Source organism: Netta rufina, assembly GCF_964035555.1.
Source record: "Netta rufina genome assembly, chromosome: 11".
In the NCBI taxonomy this organism is placed as follows: domain Eukaryota; kingdom Metazoa; phylum Chordata; class Aves; order Anseriformes; family Anatidae; genus Netta; species Netta rufina.
The window spans coordinates 9953341-9972072 of NC_140134.1; the positions used below are offsets into that span (position 1 = coordinate 9953341).

Below are 18732 nucleotides of genomic sequence, written 5' to 3' on the forward strand. Positions count from 1 at the left end.
GCGGGCGTTGCTATGGAGGAGCTGAGCGCGGCCCTGCAGGCCTTGGCCGAGCCCGCGGGGCCGCACCCGAGGCTCGGCGCCTACAAGGGCCGCTCCGGGGGGGGGCTGGGGCAGGCCGAGCGCCGGCAGCGCCTCCTCCGCCTCCAGAGAGAGTGAGAGCCGATGGGGGGGGCGCGGGGGGAGCGAGGGAGGCCGCGGGGACAGAGGCCTGCAGGCAGCGGGGGGAGGCCTGAGGGGGGGAGAGGGGTGGGGGAGGTCTGAGGGGGGTGGGGGAGGGGTGGCTGTGTCGCCCTGTGCCTTTATTCCTTCTCCTTCCCCCTCCAGGAGGCGGCTGGACTACGTGAACCATGCCAGGAGGCTGGCAGAGAACGACTGGGTTGGGGTGGAGAGCGATGAGGAGGAGGATGAAGAGGAGGAGGATGAGGAGGAGATGGAGGTGGAGAGGAAGCTGCCCAAGCGCTACGCCAACCAGGTGTGTGGCTGCCTCAGGCGGGCTCTGGGTGCACAGTGGCTCAGCCTTCCTGCTGCTTACATGGGCAGAGGGCAGGCTGAGCTGGGCTGCGTGTGGGCTCTGGGGGGTTTTAGCCCTGCTAAAGGCGTTTATGCACCACTGCGCAGCGCTCCGTTAAAGATTTCTGCTTCTCATCACCCTTAGGGCACCAGGAAGGAAGGGAAACCTTGGCAGAGGGGGCTCCTCGGCCTCAGTGCCACGTTTCCTCTAAAAGGCACGCAGGTTTTGCGCTGGTGCCACCAAACATGCTGAGGGGCCTGGAGAGAACTCAGCTGTGCTCTTTATCCCTAACGTTACGCATTCCTGAGGTCCGCCACCTGTTTAAAACTAAATGAATGAAACGAAGGGCTGAAGTGAGGCTGGCACAGGGACCGGGATGCCCAGGTGAGGGCTGCGAGCCCCGCACTGTGCTCGGAAGCTTAGTCAGGAGAAAGACTTAGGGGAAGAGCCTGCTGCACAGGTTAGTCAGAGGGAGCTGGGTGCTGTAATTTGGCCCGGTGAGCAACACAAGTTGTCCATGAGGCACCTGGAGGAGCTGTAGAACAGAGCCAAAACCTTCCTGCTTTGTCCTTGAGCCGTGTGTTTCCCATGGCTGCAGGGACATTGTTACCAGCTGCTTTTCTGTGTTTCCCCGCAGCTGATGCTGTCCGAGTGGCTGATCGACGTCCCCGTGGACCTGGAGCAGGAGTGGCTTGCCGTGGTGTGTCCCGTTGGGAAGCGGGCGCTGGTCGTGGCCTCCCGGGTACGTAACAGAGTGAGGGGTGTCCTGTCCTGCACCCTTCCTGTGCCAGCCAGCCTAAGGCTGCCCCATGTGTCGAGCTCCCCAGGGCGTGAACCCCCTGAGAACTGCAAACATTTGGGCTCTGGGATCCGTGCTGAGCACCCAGCACCTCTCCTTGGGCAGGCGGGTTGGGGGCGAGCTGTGTTCCAGCACCCCGGGGGTGTTCCCACTGTGGCAGGAGGGTGCTGAGCCCAGCTCTGACGTTGTTCTGTCTCCCTTTTCCTCTCAGGGCTCCACAGCAGCTTACACCAAGAGCGGCTTCTGTGTCAGCAGGTTCCCCTCGCTGCTCCCAGGGGGAAACCGGCACAATTCAATGAGTGAGAAAGGTAACGAGTGATCTGAGGAGGGTTTTGGGGCAGGCAGAGGACAGCCTCCGTCTTCTCCGTGCGTGTGCACGTACCCACAGGCGTGGTGGCTCAGTGCTGCTTCCCGGGGCCCCCAGATTGCTCCCGTTTCTGGTGCCAGGGGTTAGTCAGCTTCAGGCTGTCCGTGTTTCTCTGGAGATACCTAGATGTGGACGATCTCCGATGCCTTTATGCTAAATAAGACCATTTCTTCTAATTAGCTGCCTGGTTAATTGCTTAAACCTCTCTTTACGTTGAGCAGCAGAGCTGCTTACAGCCTGCTCTCGTTAATACTTTTTACCATGGCTTGGCTTGCACTGGGGTGGGGATAGAGATGGATAAAGCGCCTCTGCCTGCCAGATGCTTTTGCTTGCTGTGCCTCTGCGTGGTACCTTTGTAGATCCTTTGAGCTAAAAGCTTTTTGTGGCCACGTGTACAAGGAGGGCTTCCCTCTGCACCTCCGGGTCTGCGCCGGGGCTCAGTGCAGGAGGGATTTGATCTGGCGCTTGCTGGGGGGCTTGGGCAGCGCCCGGACCTCCTGGTGTCTGTGCGCAGTGTACTGCATCTTGGACTGCATCTACAGCGAGGTGCAGCAGACGTACTACATCCTCGACGTGATGTGCTGGAGGGGACACCCTGTGTATGACTGCCAGGTACCGAATTTCTCCCTTTTGCTCCCGATTCCCTGAGCTGGATTTCAGCCAGAGCTCAGCACGCAGCGTGGGGAGTGCTGGAGCGAACCAGCAGCACCTCTACAGCTCGCGGGCTGGCGGCTGCTGGCGTAACGGGGCAAATTTTGGGGGTGTTTTGAGGGAAGTATGCAAGGGGAGGGTGCTTGTTGTAAATCTGTGAGAGCTGCGGCCCTGCAGGTGCGGATGTGTGGTGGATAGTAATTAAGGGCTGTCTCTTTTCTCAGACTGACTTCAGATTCTTCTGGCTCTTCTCAAAGATCCAAGAGGAGGAAGGGCTGGGAGAGAAAAGCAGGATTAATCCAGTAAGTTCTTTTGTACTGGCAGGAGGAGGAGGCTGGGGGGTAAGCTCTCCTGTTCAGCAGGCTTCAGCACTTTTGTTTGCAGGCAAAAGCATTTTTTTTTTTTCCCCTTCCAGATCAGGCTTCAAAGCGTACTTGTGACGGAATGGGCTGACATGTTCAGGATGTAAATAGAGCCGCGGAGCGTTGTAAATGAATGTGGGTTTTTCTTTCCAGCCAAAGTGCCGAGGGAGATCAGGCTGCAGGATATCGGCTAACGTCCACGCCTCTTTCAGCTTTTGCTTGCAGTGGAATGGAAAACCAGTGTGGTTTCTAGAGGGACGGTGTCGGTCTGCAGCCTGCCTACAAAGGGAATTATTCTTTGGTAGTCCAGGCTTACGAGGCAGGGATAAAGGATCACAAAGCTTTAGCAGGAGCTCAAGCCAGTCGCTGAAGTTGTAGGGGTGGGCGTTGCGTTGCCACCTGGAGTCCCTGAAGACTTGTATGTGTGTGTGTGGAGACCAGCCCTGGCACCCGCGGTGGCATGGAAAGTGATTTTTGGGGACAGACGCGAGGGGATTTGGCAGCCTGGCTGGCAGAGCCGAGCAAGGCAGCCTCTGGGTGGAGCAGATCTTTCATTAATGGGGAGAAATGCTCCTGTGCCAGCTCGGAGGTATCCGTGTTCGGAGAACATCCTGTTCTGACTCCAACAAGAATATCCAGAAGACAGCTCCCTGACGAGGGGGGGGGGTCGTTTCAGCTTCCATTTCCTGGGTGGAAAGGTTTGCTTGGCTGAGCCAGCAGCCGGGCGCAGACATCTGTCTGCTTTGCATCCTGCCCAGAGGTCATCACTTTCTATTTTGGTTAAGAGAGCATCTCAGGGTCAGCTCCCCTGAAAAGCCCTTCCTGCAGCCTCGGATGCTCGGGGAAAAGGTAGCAGGGGCACGCAGGAGCCGCGTGCTGGGCCTCTGCCATCTGCACCCCCAACAAAATGCCCGGGGCGGGGGTGTTTGGAGCAGGGATGATAGATGCAAAATACCTGAAATAGATCCTTCTGGGCACACCGGGGGTCATGATGATCCTGGGTTGTCTCAGAGGTTGCTTGCTGTTACTGGAGCGAGGCCTGAGACCTGTCTGGTTCCTTCATCCTGTCATTCCTGTTAGGTCTTGAACCAGGGGAAACGCTTCCTCCTCAGCCACCTCCACACCAGCGCTCGGTTCACTGAATTGTTCTATCTTAGGCTGTGCGGTTTTCTCTCCTCTAACCCTCTTCTTTTACCATTTCAGTACAAATTTGTGGGCCTGCAGAATTATCCCTGCACCCCGGAGAGCCTGTGCACGGTGCTGGCCACGGACTACCCGTTCGAGGTGAGAACACGCAGGGGGACAGCCTGGCTGCGTGCCTGCCAGAGCACACCCCGTCCTCCTGGGAGCTCTCCCCAGGCCTGCGGGAAGCCTGCTGAGCTGCCGTGCTGCTCAGGGAAGTGTCTGGGGAAGGCTTTGTGTGCGGGTGGCTGTCACCAAGCACAGGCTGCGTCCAGCCAGGCTGGTTAGGGAGGGTTAAAGCGCAGTGTTCCCTGCGTTTGGACCGTCCTTACCCTCCCTGGGAAGAGCTGAGTTGATGGAGGTTGCCTCCAGAAGTAGCATAACTCACATTCACGTGGAATTATGACAGAGCTGAACTTCTCAGGGCCAGAGCTGGCTCCGTGTACTGCTCCAGGTGGGCCCTGAGGATCTGTGCAGCGTGCCGGGCTGCATGCTGGCAGCTCTCAGGAGGTCTGCGAGGCAGGCAGGCTGGTGTCATTCTCTGAAATCTGCTGCAGACTCTGTGTTTCCTCCCTTGAGCTGCTCCCATCTGCCTGTGTGCAGGACACTCAGCTGTGCTGCCTCTCGTGGGGAGGAAAGGGGTGTGTTTGAGCTCATGGCAGCTTCTGAGGGCACCTGAGTCCTTCTGGGATGTGGCCCCAGGGGTCTGTGCTGCTGCTGCCACCGGATCTGGCAGAGGGAATAGCGTGAGATCTGCTTCTCGCTTCTGTCCAGAGCCAGCAGCTTCCTGCCTTTGGCTCCTGCTGTTCCTGGCTGGCTCTCAGAGGTGCTCATTCCCTTGTAAGAGCAGCTGGCAGTGCTGCTCAGCCCCTCTGCTGCCCCGTGAGGAAGGGCAGGGCAGGCACTGGCATGCTGAGCAGCTCAACTGTGTGGTGGCGAGTCGCAGGCCCCAGCATAATGTCTTAGAAGCTTTTGGTGGCTGACCTGGCACCAAAGCAGAGAAGGATGGGGGATGCAGGGGCCGTGACAAACACCTGGGAGCCAGGAGCTCTTCCAGTTGCTGCAGCAGTTCCTGCAGAGCGCTCGGCCTTACTCCTAGCTCAGGAGCAGCCTCCACAGGGGTCACTTGTCCTACGAAGCCAAAAGCCACGCTGGGACTGCGTCTCTTGTGCTTGCACAGCCCAAGTTAGCGATTAACAGAAGTGCAGGTTTAAACTTCTTGGGGGAATGCTTGTTGGGCTGTGAGGGCTGACTTTGCCTTCTGCTCGTTAAGGCCAGGACAGTGGTCAAAGGAAGTCAGAAACTGCTCTGAACACAGGCAGGGGAGTGGGAACTGAAGAAAAACTGAAGGAAAAACTTTTCAACGTGCTCAACTGACTGCCTCAGCAGCAGCAGGCATCCCCTTTCTCCTGCTGTCTTTGCAGAAGGCACAAATGCAGCCTCGCTGTAGACTGGGCAGTGTAATAGATATCTCCTTGCGCCTGGGCCCAGCATCCTGTGATGAATCACGCTAAATAGGTTTGTGAAAGCAGGGGAGGCTTTTCTCTGCCTATTGGGCATGGCGTGGCCGTAGTTATTCAACCTATTAACAGGCTATTATGGGTGCGGTGGCGGCAGACTTGGTCTGTGCTTTCAAATTCGGGTCCTCAGAGTTAATCTGTAACCTCGGAGTTAGGACCTGGCTCCTAGTTTGCTATTTTCAGAGCAGGAGTTCGCTTATTATTTTTTTTTCCATTGAATTTGGTGGACTTTGGATCAGTCAGCTGGCACTGAGTTTTGAGTGCTTTTTGCAGGGGATTTCAGGAGCTACCCACGGATCTGAGTAAAACAGCATGCGAGTTTCTAGGAAGGCAGGGGGAGCCAAAGTCTCTCAGAAAACCCGATGTGGAGGAGGAGGCATGCTACCGAGCACCTAACATCTGGAAAGCATGGCTTGGGAACGTGAAATCCTTCCCGGCCAGTTTCTCAAAAGGTTCGGTCGTACGGAGTCACTCTCAGCCCTTATCTTGATGTGGCTGGTGTCGGAGTAGTGACTCAGGATAAAGGGCACAGCCAACAAATTAAATAAACCGAAAGGAAGATGGGAGTTACAGTAACTTAGCAGAAATCACGGGGAGGAGGAATGTGACCTAACCCTCTACCAGGCTCCGAATTCCTCCGTTTGGGGAAGCTGTGTGGAGCGGTCTGGAAGGCAGAAGCGTTTCCAGGCGCTGATGTCGCTAAAAGATTCCTGCGGGTGCTGGAGAATCCCCGCTGCTCGCAGAGGGCCGTGCATCCTCCCGGGAGAGCGCGGTGGTGTGGTGCTGCATGACCTGGCTCCTCTCCGTGCATCTTCCCAGGAAGCAGGGAGAGGGGGGGAGAGAAGCTCTGCACTCAGATATCCGGGGGCTTACACAAGCTGTTTACTGTTCTGCTTTCGTGCGTTCCTAGCATGGGAATCCACCCTTTTCTGGGATCATTTTGCAAGCTCTTAACAGTGACCAAAAATGACAGCCTTAGTGACGTGGGGAGCAACACCCGCTCTGCTGGAAGCCGGTGCCCGGGCGCAGAGGTAGACACGTGCCTGCACTTTGCCTGGCCAGGCTCACAGGCACCAAACTCACCTCGATCTGCACGGTCCCTCCGTGCCTCAGCTCACTGCTGGTACAGGTGCCCCTTTTCTGGGGGCTGTGGGCTCCAGGAGGGGCCGGGGAGCACTTGGGGCTGCTGCAGCCCCATCCTGACAGAGCTGAACGTGGTGGGCTCTTTTCTTTGCCCGCTTGTGCCCACTCAGCCACTCGTACTCGTAGGGAAATGGCCTCTGAGAGCTCACGAGGCTGAGCTAAAAGCAGCAGCACCTCCCGAGCCAGCTGGTCTTGCAGCAGGATCGAACCTCGCCGAGTGCACCCCTGGGAAACCCGGGGAAAGTGGGGCTGAGGAGGCTTGGGTGTGGGGAAAACGCCAGCCACGAGGGTTTGGGTCTCAGCCTTTGGAGGCCTGAGTGCCCGTAGCTGTCATTGATCGCTGGAGGAGTTCTCTCTCGGGAAGCATTAAGAGTTTGTTTTGCATAAGCAGGCTGGAAGAGCTGTAGCAGTGCCACTAGGAAGCGGGGCTCCTTGGCGTCACGCGCTCCCGCTAATTACTCTCCCAATGTATTATTTAAAATAAGCCTCATCCAGTAAAATGGCCTTTTTGTGCGCTGCCTCCTTCGGAATCGGGGTGGCTTTTCTGTGGAGTGGGATCACGGCAACCAGGGGAAAAGCACTGCTCCGTGCCGCCGTCGGCCTCAAAACGTTTGCCTTTGATGCCTTAAAGCCTTCTGGCACGCGCTGGACCTGCGCTGATCTTCCAGGGCAGCAGCTCTGCGGGTTTCCCCTTTCCCTTCCGCTATTTATTGCGATAAAACGATCCAGCTGGTGGCTTTGGCCGGCGAGCGAGGAGCGGTGCCGCCGTCTGGCGCTCTGGTTGACCTGTAAAAGCCTCCAGCTCGGGCTTTTCACCCGCTCTCTCTCCTTCCTGCAGGTCGACGGCCTTCTCTTCTACCACAAGCAAACCCACTACACGCCCGGCAGCACGCCGCTGGTGGGCTGGCTCCGGCCCTACATGCTGCCCGAGATCCTGGGGCTGGCCGTGCCCCCCACGGCACTCACGGCCAAGCCCGACTACGCTGGGCGTCAGCTCCAGCAGATCATCGAGAGCAAGAAGAGTAAAAAGCTGGCAGAGGGGCAGCCGAGCGCTGCCGGGGACGGGCACTACGAGTTGGAACATTTGTCTACCCCGCAGCCAGCAGGCTCTCCCGGGAGCCAGGAGGAAGCAGTGAGGATGGAGAATTAGGCTGCTGGGGGAGGAGGAAGGAAAAGGTTTCTAAAAGGTTTCTTGCTCCCTCGGGGGGCAGCGAAGGTAATCGTTATAGGATGGCTTCGTGTAAAGGGCACGGCGGTGCCCTGAGAGCCACTTTTTGGCCTCGCAGAAGCGAGGGTTTCCATAGGATCATCTGCTTCTCTGCTCGGGCAGTCACCTGCTGTGAAATAAAACCTGGCCCGAGCTGCGGGGCTCCCAGCTCAGCCCCTGCTTCTGTCCGAGGCTCTGGGATCCTGCTGCTGGGGCGGGGGTCCTGCTGGCAGCCGTGCCCGCGGGGCGCTGCAGCCTGCTGCCCTAGCTGTTTGCCCGGGCCTTCTCAATGAAAGTTTTGTGGTCAGCCTGCTTCTAGTAACGCAAATCTGCAGCGGGCCGGCCGTACAGCTGCAGGCAGGGCTTTCCACGCCCACGAGTTGCTGAGAAGCTCGCTCCCCTTGCATCACAGCTGGCCCTGCCTCTCAGCACGGCTCCGTGCTGCGTGAGCCCCAGCCTGGACGCCGGGCTTTTCTCGGCAGAGGGAGGAAGGAATGAGTTCGCTCTCAAAACCCATGGTGCCAAATAAAAAGGCTTCTCAGAAATGCGAATTCTTCAGCGTCTCCCTGCTACCTCAGGGCTGAGACACGCTGTGCCTCCCAAAGGGGGATTACAAAGCTGGTTGCAAACCCACTGAATGGATTTTAATTCTGAAGGGCTTTAATTCTCAGCGCAGCGAGCTGCTCCAGCCCCTACCTGCCCAAGCCCACTCTCCTGCGTGTCCCTGGGGCTGGCTCACCGTCACCCTCGCTGTCCCCAGCTTGTTTTCGAAGGGGAGATGACAAAAGCCAGAGCAGGGCCACTCTAAATGTGGAGGGGGAGAGGAAAATGGGCAAAACCCATGGGATTGGGGTATCCTCGTGCGAATGCCTCCCTGTGGCCCCCGAGGAGGGCCCGTGCCCAGAAAGAGATAGTGCCGGCAGGGAGGCTGCACACAGATAGCGGGGGCACTCGCCTTCTGCCCTCACCCCCCCATTTTTCCCAGAAAATGCTCGTTTCTGTGCCAAGCACGTGGGCTGCTCGCGATCATCTGACCGTGCCGCCGCTATCGATTACAGCCACAGGAGCTGTCAGCGCGGCGGGGGGACAGGGCCGCCCCCTGCTCCCCCTCCACGGGAGGAGAGGAAACGGCCCCCCGGCTCTGGGACCCCTTTTTTGTTTCTCAGACGTGTCCACGGCCCTTTTTGAGCAGCGGGTTGTGTTTTTAGCCTGCAAAGCGACTGCTGCAGGGGGACAGGACGAGCAGCTGGGCTGCCTGGTCCCCAAAGCGGTGCGGAGAGAGGCCCTGGGAGCGCCGGGAGGGCAGCGGGGTCTGGGCGCATCCAGCCCAGCTCTACCTCCCGAGCCGGGCACCTGGCTGCTCGGCCTGCGCATCCCTGGGGGAGGAAGGAGCTGGAAGAGCCGCAGCTCGGGTTTCAGGCTCCCTGCTGCCCTTCAGCCAGCTCTCAAGGTCCTCCAGCGAAGGGAAAGGGAGGGAGCCGGAGATGAACCGCGGCTGAGAGGGGCCGCTGCCTCCAGCCCTGATCGATGGCGGCGAGCTGGAGGGAAGCAGCCGGCGCTTTCCGCCCGCTCCAGCTGATGCCGCATAGTTTCCCTTTTAAAAGCACGAGCTGGGCCGGAGGGATAAATATTTGCCTTGCGATTCCCGCTGGAAACAAACGCCTGTGTTTGGAGAGAGGGTGGCACACGGAAGCTTCCCGGTGCCAGCGCAGTTGGTCGCTGCGGCTCCTGCGTTCGCTGGGTGCGATCCCGGCTGCTCCCTGCCCATGGGCATCAGGCAGCATCGCTGCTCACCGAGCCAGGCTCCAAATTTTGGGTCGGGTCGAGCGAGCGGGGAGCTCCTGAGAGCTCCGTGGGCTCCGGCTGCGGGCCCGGCCGCTTCCCTCTGCCCTTTCTTCCATTTTCTGCGAGCGAGGTGCAGGCTCTCGGGCTGCGGGCAGGGCGCCAGCTCCGCGCTCCGCCGCCCAACAAAATGTCCCCCTGGCCCGGGCGGCGGGGCCGGGAGCCGCGGGGAGGCAGCGGGACCGGGAAGGTGCCCGGGGGGGGGCAGAGGAGGGAGGAGAGCGAAGGCAGGGCCGGGATCGCTGCCTGCGGGGCAGGCTCGGGGAGCCCCGGGGGCCGGGGATGCCGCTGCCGGGGAGCCCCGGGGAGGCTGCGGGGGGCGCGCCCGGGGTCCCCCCGGGCTGGCGGAGGGCACGGGGGGGGCCGCTCCCCGCGGGGCCGGGGCCGGGGCCGGGGCCGGGGCCGCTTCCTGCCGCCGCCCCCGCCGGGGCAGAGCGGGGCGGGGAGCGGAGCCCGGCCCAGCTTCCCCGGGGCCGAGCCAAACTTCCCGGGGCTTGGGAGGATTTCTTCGGGTTTGCTTTTTTTTTTCTTTTTAACCCTTTTAAAAAAAAAAAAAAATCTCTATTTTTATATTTGTATTTATTTTCCACTCCTTCTTTTCCATCCCTTCCTTTTCACTCCTTTTTCTTCACTCCTTCCTTTTTCCCCTTCCCCCTTTCCCTTCCCCCTTTCCTCTCCATTCCCATTCTTCCTCCCCGCTCCCTGCCTTCCCCCCCCTCCTCCCCGTTCCTTTTTTTCCCCTTTTTTTTCCCCTTTTCTCCCCCACTTTTCCCCTTTTTTTTTTCCTCCCCCCCCCCCCATCCCCTCCCTCCCTCCCTCCCTCGGCCACCCCGGGGCGGAGCCTCCCCTGCCTCCCTCTCGGAGCGTGCGGCCTCGCCCGGAGGCCGGGAGGGGCCGGGGGGGTGCCCGCAGCCCCGCGGGCTCCCCGGGGATGGGCTCCGGCGGCCGCCCCGCCGCTTAGCCCGGCTCAGCCCGGCTCGGCCCGGCCCGGCCCGGCAGCATGGCCGCGGAGCTGAGCGCCGAGGAGGAGCAGGTAGGTCCCCCCCCACCCCCCCTTTTTCCCCTTTTCTCCCTTTTTTTTTTTTTTTTTTTGGGGTCCCCCCCCGCGGCCGCCGTGGGTTTCCGTCCGACCCCGCATCCCTGCGCCCCCCCCCCGGACCCCCCTTTCTATCCGCCCTATATGCTGCCCACCCCCCCGTCCCCATCCATCCGGATGTCCCCCTGCCCCCTCCCTGCTGCGCGCCCCCAGACGCCCAGCTCCCTGCGCCCCAAATCTGCGCAGCCCCCCGGCCTCGCAGCCCTCGTGCCCCCCGGCTCTGTGCCTCCCATCCAGCCGGCCCCATGCCCCCCCCCATCCCCGCAACCCCCCAGCTGCATCCCATGTCCCCCAGGACCCCCAGCTGCCTCCCCCCGGCCCCACATCCCCCAGGACCCCCATCTCCACCCCCCCATCCCCTTAACTCCCCATCTGCATCCCCCACACCCCCCAGGACCCCCAGCTGCATCCCCCCGGCCCCACATCCCCCAGGACCCCCATCTCCAACCCCCCAGCCCCTTAACTCCCCATCTCCACCCCACACCATCCCCATTCCCCCCTGACCCCATCTCCACCCCCCATCTCCCCCCATCTCCATCCCCCATCCCGCATCCAGCCCCACACCCCCCAATCTCCCCCACACACCCCAAAACCCTCCCCAAACCCTCCCCCCCTCCCCGTTTCCCCCACCCCAAACCCCTTCCCGAGCCCAGCCCCGCCACCACCGGGGCGAGCCAGAGTGGGGTCGTGCCCCTGCTCCCCCCGGCCCCCCCGGTGCCCCCCACACTCCTCGGGCGCTTCCCACGCCCCGGGCCCCCCCGTGACGTCCCGGCTTCCTCCGCCGGCCCTGCGTCACGGCGGGAGGATGTCGCCGCTCTCCCCGTGCCGTTCTCCGTGGAGCCGCAGCGCCTCGCAGGCACCTTCCCGCTTTAAGGCCGAGCTCTGCTGCTTTTGGGGACGTTTTGGGGACCTTCCCCGTCCTCTGTGTCCCCTCTGGGTGTGCGCAGGGGGTGAGGGGAGACGCCCCGGGGTGCTCGGGGCCGTGGTCGTGCCGCAGAGCAGCGTTTGGGGTTTTTTTCCATCGGACCGTTTCCTGCTTGTTTTTTCCCAAGGGGACAGGGAGCAGCAGCTCTCTGAGTGTGTCACGTTTTGGGGCACAGCTGGTGCTGGCACATCATAAATCAGCCCCATGAATCCCAATCTCTCCTGCTCCCGGTGCTCTTTCAGCACAGCGATTTGGGGTTTTCTCTCGGGATGCTCCGGGCGTGGGGACCCGCTCGTGGCCACTTTCCCCCCGAGGGGCGCTCAGCGCCTCCCCGCTGGCCGGGCAGCCCCCCCTGCACACCTCCCCTGTCTCCCGCAGGCCACCAAGCAGTTCCTGGAGGAGATCAACAAGTGGACGGGCCAGTACAATGTGTCCCCGCTCTCCTGGAACGTGGCCGTCAAGTTCCTCATGGCCCGCAAGTTCGACGTCCTGCGGGCCATCGAGCTCTTCCACTCCTACCGGGTACGTGCGGGTCATGTGCCCCCTGCACCACTGTTACCCACCTGGAAGACCCTTCACAGCCCTGCAAAATCCCCAAGGGGATGTGTCTGGTGGTCTTGTGTCTCCTCCTGATGTTGTGGGGTGGTGGGAGGGTGGGCAGCCCCCGGGGTGTGCGCACACGGGGGCCGCAGGACGTCTCTGTGGGGACCTTTCCCACCTGGTTTTTAGGGCACTGCCCCTCCCCGCATCGGGGTTTCCCTTAAAGATGTGCCCGGCTGCTTCCCGCTTTACCTTCCCAGCCATCCCCTTGCTGATAAAAATAAAAATTAAAATTAAAATGAAATGAAATCTTCCCGCAGGAGACGCGGCTGAAGGAGGGCATCGTGAAGCTGAAGCCCCACGAGGAGCCGCTGCGCTCGGAGCTGCTCAGCGGCAAGTTCACCATCCTGGTGGGTGGGCGCTGCCTGGAGATCCCCCCCTCCGGCCCCGAGCCGCCCGCTGGCACCCCCCCGACCCCGCTTTCTCTCCCCGGCAGAGCGTGCGGGACCCCTCGGGGGCTTCCATCGCCCTCTTCACCGCCAAGCTGCACCACCCCAGCAGGAGCGTGCAGCACGTGGTGCTCCAGGCGCTCTTCTACCTGCTGGACAGAGCCGTGGAGAGGTGAGCAGGGGCTGGGCGAGGGGCAACAACACCGGGGGGGGCTCCGTTCCCCATGCACCAACCCCGTTTTTTTCTTTTTTTTCCTTTTTTTTTTGGGGGGGGGAGATGCTGCTGCTCAGCTGGTTTCCATCAGCTTCTCCGCCTCGTCTTTTATAGCGGCTTAATGCGGTTAAAGCGCCTCCTCTGGGTTATAAAATACCCCCGGGTTTGTGCTGACAGCCTGTTTCGAGGTGTTTAAAAGCTGTCCTGGCATGGCAAAGACCGGTGGGGTTCTCAGAGCCCGTGCTGTGTGTGTGTGTGTGAGCGCTGGGGATCTCCAGCCCTCGGAAAGCCCCGGCTCTGAGAGCCCCGCGCCGCTTCCCGAGGGAGCGCGGTGCTGCAGCCGAGCTGGCTGCCTCCGGGCTTCCCGGCCCCATCTCGAGGAGAGGAGGGCTGGCTGCGTGGAATTCCCTTTCTCCTCTTTTTTTAAGTCATCCCGGTGGAGGTGGGGAAGCGGGAGCGGGCGTTAACGGGGGCTTTGGGCGGGCGGTGGCTGCGGGGGGCTCGCCCTGGAGCTGGTGGGCGGTGAGGGTGGCGTGGCTGATGCTGGCTGATGCTGGCTGATGCTGCTCTTTTTCCCCCCCTGCCCAGTTTTGAGACGCAGAGGAACGGGCTGGTGTTCATCTACGACATGGCCGGCTCGCAGTACACCAACTTCGAGCTGGACCTCAGCAAGAAAATCCTCAACCTGCTCAAGGTAGCGGCTCCACGCGGGACACTGGGCGCTTTCCGTGCCAATTTCCCCACCCCACGCTGTCGCTGGCCCTGCCTGTGCCCCCCAGGGGGATATTTGGGGTGCGGGCGGCCGGGGCTGGAGGGCAGGAGGGGATCAGCTGTCCCCACGCGCCGGATTCCTCCTGCAGCTGCTGGCAAGGCTTGCGCAGAAACAGATGCAAATTATTTTTTTAATCGCGCTGGCATTTCGTGCCTCCTCCCTTCCCCGGAATAAAAGAAAAAAAAAAAAAGAGCCACCAGCAAGCAGCAGCGCCCAAACCCCTTCTGCAGAGGGCTGCGGGCTGCCTCGGGGACCCTCTGGTTGTCCCCTCGGTGGGGACACACCACGGGTGGGGGGCGTTTGGTGCCACGCCTCGGAGCCGACCCCGTCCCGGTGTGTTTTTGCCGCCCACAGGGAGCCTTCCCGGCACGGCTGAAGAAGGTTTTCATCGTGGGAGCGCCCATGTGGTTCCGCGTGCCCTACTCCATCATCAGCCTGCTGCTCAAGGAGAAGCTGCGCGAGAGGGTGAGCGTGTCCCGGGGGGTCACAGCCCACCCCCTGCCTTCTTTAGGGGTCCTGTGCCCCGTCTGTGCCCGCTTTCCTCCCATTTTCCCCCCGGAGGCTTCACCCCGCGTGTTTCGAGGCTGTTCCCGAAGGGGATGGGGTTGTGTGGCTGCCGGCCCCGTCCTGCTGGGTGTGATTCGGGGACACCCAGGCTCCTGCAGCCCGCTGCTGCCTTCCGATCCCATCTCCTACCCCTGCTCCCCTCCCAAAATCACCTGCGGCTCCGGCCTCCGCGGCGATGCTGCCAGCAGCAGGTGGAGACAGAAATGCTGAAAGGGAGAGAAAATGTCTTCTGAGCCCGCGGGAGCGAAAGGGGAGCTGAAATTCCCTCTCCCAAAGCGTGCTCATACCCCAAAATCCCCCAAGCATCAGTGGCACCGCCGATCCCAGCCCCGCGCCCTCATGGCTGGGCTTTGCCCCTTGCTTTTGGGAGGAGCTGGGCTCAAAGATGGGGAACGGGGGTGGGGGGAGAGCCCCGCTGGCTGCGTGGCCGGGCTGTGTGCGAGGCCGCGGCCATCCCTGCCCGTCCCGCAGGTGCAGATGGTGAAGATGTCGGAGCTGAAGGAGCACCTGCCCCGAGAGTGCCTGCCCGAGACCCTGGGGGGCTGCCTCAAGCTGGACCCCCTGAGCTGGAACTGCCGCTTCCTGCCGCAGCAGAACGGGCACCCCGACCCCCTGGACGAGCTCATCCTGGTGCCGCTGGTGGCCCCCAAGGACAACGGCTCCGTGCACGTCCCCGGCCCCCGCTCGGTCACCCTGCCCGAGCTGCTGGAGCACGTCGGCCGCAAGCAGAAGCGCGGCATCTACGAGGAGTACGAGGAGATCCGGCGCAGGAGCCCCGCCGGGACCTTCGCCTGCTCCTTGTGAGTGGGGACGGAGGGGTCGGGGTCCCCGGGGGGCTGCGGGGGCACGGCGGGGACGGGGCCGCGCTGGGGACGCCGCTTCCCGAGGCTGCGGCCAGGCGATGGCAGCAGAGCCCCGCTGCCATTCCCCTGCTGCCCTCTGGGCTCTTCCCCTGCCCCGCAGGGCGCCCTACAACCAGGAGAAGAACCGCTACGGGGACGTGCCCTGCCTGGACCAGACCCGCGTCAAGCTGGCCAAGCCCTACAGCCGCCCCGAGGTGAGCCAGCAGCGGGGTCCCGTCCCCATCCCCATCCCCATCCCCATCCCCATCCCCATCCCCGTCCCCATCCCCATCCCTGTCCCCATCCCTGTCCCCTTCACTGCCTCCCCAAACACCCAGCGACCCCAACCCCGTGCCCCTCTTCCCGTCCCCGTGCCCCCCTCATCCCAGCGGGTGTTTTTATGGGGTTGGAGAGGCTTCGTGCGCCCCACCCCGGGTGTTTCTCCCCGCAGCTCACCGACTACATCAACGCCAGCTTCATGGACGGCTACAAGCAGCGCAACACCTACATCGGGACGCAGGGTGAGGGGTGCCGCGGGTTATTTGGGGTCTGGGCTTCTCCACGGGGTCTATCTTCCTCCAGTGGGCGCCTGTGGCCGTCCCTGGGGGTGTGGGGTCACCCCAGCCCCCCGTCCTGATGCGCGGGGCCGTCCCCATAGGGCCCCTGGAGAACACCTACGGGGACTTCTGGCGCATGGTGTGGGAGCAGAACGTCCTGGTCATCGTGATGACGACCCGGTGAGTGGCACAGCCCCGTTTTCCTGGCACCACGAGCGGGTTTGGTGCGGGACCAGCTGCTGTCACAGCCGGGGGGCAGCGCTTTGCACCCCAGGTGGAGGGGACACCCCCGAAATGCCACTGCGCGGGGAAGAGCCAGCAGCATCCCGGTGTGCCTGCCCTTCCCTGAGCAGCCCCGGGGCTGGATTTGGGGCTGTCCCCACCACGGAGCACCGGGCAGAGAGCTTTTGTCCCCCTGGGGTCCCCAGAACGGGGCCGGGGGGGTGTCCTATTGTCACCTCTCCCCTCCCCAGGCTGGAGGAGGGCGGCAGGAGGAAGTGCGGCCAGTACTGGCCCCTGGAGAAGGACTCCCACATGTCCTTCGGGGCCCTGACCGTCACCAACCTGGGCGTGGAGAACCTCGGCCACTACAAGAAAACCATCCTGGAGATCCACAGCTCCGAGGTGCGTGCCCCCCGCCCCCCGACACCCCCCCACACCGCAGCATGGGGCCGGGCGCTAACCCCAAACCCCCCCCTGCTCGCCCCCAGGGCAAGGAGCGGCGGCTGCTCTCCCACTTCCAGTACCTGAGCTGGCCGGATTACGGCGTCCCCTCCTCGGCCGCCACCCTCATCGACTTTTTGGGGGCGGTGAAGCAGCAGCAGCGGGTGGCCGTCAGCGCTTTGGGGCCGCGCTTCAAGGGGCACCCGGGGGGCCCCCCGCTCGTGGTGCACTGCAGCGCCGGCATCGGCCGGACGGGTAAGGGGGGGACGGAGGGCAGGGGCCACGGGGGGCACGGTGTGGTGGCCGGGGAGGTGACGTGGGTGCCGTCCCCAGGTACTTTCTGCGCGCTGGACATCTGCCTGTCCCAGCTGCAGGACGTGGGCACGCTGGACATCCAGCAGACGGTGCTGCGCATGCGGACGCAGCGAGCCTTCAGCATCCAGACGCCCGAGCAGTATTACTTCTGCTACACCGCCGTCCTGGAGCACGCCCGGCGCCGGGGGCTGCTGCCCGAAAAGGGCTCGCCGGGACGCTGAGACCCCCCCCCCACCCCTAAATCCCCCCCCCGGGCAGCAGGACCCCCGCGGCCCCGCGCTCGGACTGTGCCTTACCGCCACCGCACCGGGGCGAGACGAGGTGGGACGGGGTTTGGGGAGGTGCTTTTTTTTTTTTTTTCTTTTTTTTTTTTTTTTCCCTTTTTATTTTTTATTTCTTGGTGGGACCACCAGAAACTCCGTGGGGAAGCCCCGGGGGGGTGTTTCCAGCGGGGGGGGGGGGGCTTAGGGAGCGGGGCCTCCTTCAGCCCCACCTGTCCGTGTGTCCGTCTGTCCGTGCGTGTGTAATACACCCCCCCGCGCCCCGTCTCGGCTGTTTCACAGATATCTACCTACGTGCACAGCCCCCCGGGGCTCCCGGTGCCCTCTCCCCGCAGCAGTGAGCCCCCCCCAGCCCTGCTTTCCCCCTCCTGCCCCTCGTTTCCCCCCCGGGGGGCTCAGCAGCATCCCCCTGTGCCTCCCCTCCTGCAGCCCCAGGATGCCACCGGAGCCCCCTGGGGGGGGGATCCCGGAGCCGTGCCCCATCCCTCGGGGCACAGACGCTAGGTACGAGGATTTGGGGGCGTGGGGACGTGGGGACAACCGGCTTGCCCGGCTGGGATGTCACCGGCACGGCCCAGCCCCGTGGTGACTCAGGGGAGGATCACCCCGGGAGGACGCTCAGCCCTCGGCGGGCACCCGTAACTTTATACTGTAATAAGCTCTCGGAATGTGTATATTCTTATTTTTTTATAATCTCGGGGGGAGGAGGAGGTGATTTTTTTTCCTTTTTTTTTTTTTTTTTTTTTGTATTTAACATTAACTTGATCCAAGCAGGAGCCAGATGGATTTGTAAATGTTCCTATTTTGCTCTTAATCAGAGAAAGGTTTTTTTTTTTTTGGTCGTTATTTTTGGGGGGTTTTTGTTCTTTTTTTTTTTTTTTTTTTTTTTTCCTGTTGGTTTGTTCTGATTTGTACCACCACCGAAATACACCACGAGCATCCCGTCCTCTCGCCTCTCTGCGTGGAGGTGCTGGGGGGCAGGAGGGGAGCCGGGGAGGGAGCTGAGGGCGCCTCGGGGGTGACGATGAGCGCGGAGCCTTCCTCCCCACCCCGCTGATGGGGGTGCTGGTGCCTCGCAGGGCCCCATCCCCGGGCTGTGCTCCGTGTGGGGTGCCCGGGAGAGCCAGACGGGGGGATCCTGGGTGGCTGTGGGGGTCTGAAGGTGGGGATGCCCAAAGGGGGGGAGGATGCAGGAGGTAACGGGGCTGCGGGCAGCTCTCCTGGGCATGGGGGGCGGCAATGGGGTGCCCCATGTCCCAGGTAATGGGGTGCGCTCGGGCCTAGCCCATGGGACGTGCTTGGTCCTATTAGTGCCCCGTGCACCACGCGAGGGATGGTAGCAGGGCCTTAAGGCACGGAGCTGGGCAGGCACTCGTGTCCTTTCTCTGGCAGCGTGTGGAGGATTTGGGGCGTTTTCCCGTGGTTTTTGTCAAAACGCCTGCTGCGAGGGGGCCCGGCGAGCCCTGCGGCCTAGGTGCCGGCACCGCCCGCTGCTGGGGGTGCTGAATAAAGAGGTGCTGCTGCTCTGCTCGGGCTGCGCTTGGACTTCTTGCAACTTTTCTGAGGGCTCCTAAAAGGGGTCCCTGCCCTTTCTTTATTTTGGGGATAAAACCAGCCCCGGGGGGCTCTGGGCTGGGAGTTTGGGGGAGTTTAAGGCTTCGGCAGGCTGTGGCAGCACGAGAGGGAGGGCTGGGGGTGCGGGGGGTGGCGGGGAGCGTGAGGGGGCCCCACACCAACCCCATTATTTAAGGGGTCGGTGGGGGGGGTCGGGGAGCCCATCAAACGCACGGGTTGACCTGGCCGCCCTGCAGGCGCGGCGGGGGGGCGGAGCTGAGACAGCGGAGGTCACGCCCCTTATGCACAAACCACGCCCATCGGGGCAAGCCACGCCCTCTAGGCCCGGCCACGCCCCCTGCCGTGACGAGCG

At 62.4% G+C, this 18732-nt stretch overlaps 1 protein-coding gene across 2 annotated transcripts; it reads left to right on the forward strand.

The window, feature by feature from the left end:
* Positions 1-11: 11 nt before the first annotated feature.
* Positions 12-17660, forward strand: PTPN9 (protein tyrosine phosphatase non-receptor type 9). Of its 2 annotated transcripts, XM_084293733.1 has the most exons (19): positions 12-152; positions 325-472; positions 1149-1253; positions 1522-1618; positions 2192-2289; positions 2553-2630; positions 3894-3974; positions 11984-12127; positions 12466-12555; positions 12642-12766; positions 13397-13502; positions 13935-14045; positions 14619-14947; positions 15111-15204; positions 15441-15510; positions 15648-15726; positions 16020-16170; positions 16257-16464; positions 16543-17660. In XM_084293733.1, the coding sequence occupies exons 1-19, from the start codon at positions 13-15 to the stop codon at positions 16743-16745; spliced, it is 2457 nt and encodes an 818-aa protein (XP_084149859.1). In that variant the 5' UTR covers position 12; the 3' UTR covers positions 16746-17660. The 2 variants fall into 2 exon arrangements, with proteins under 2 accessions (XP_084149859.1, XP_084149858.1); XM_084293732.1 differs by lacking the exons at positions 12-152; positions 325-472; positions 1149-1253; ... (2 more) ...; positions 2553-2630; positions 3894-3974 and adding an exon at positions 10395-10617.
* The last annotated feature ends 1072 nt before the right edge of the window (positions 17661-18732 follow it).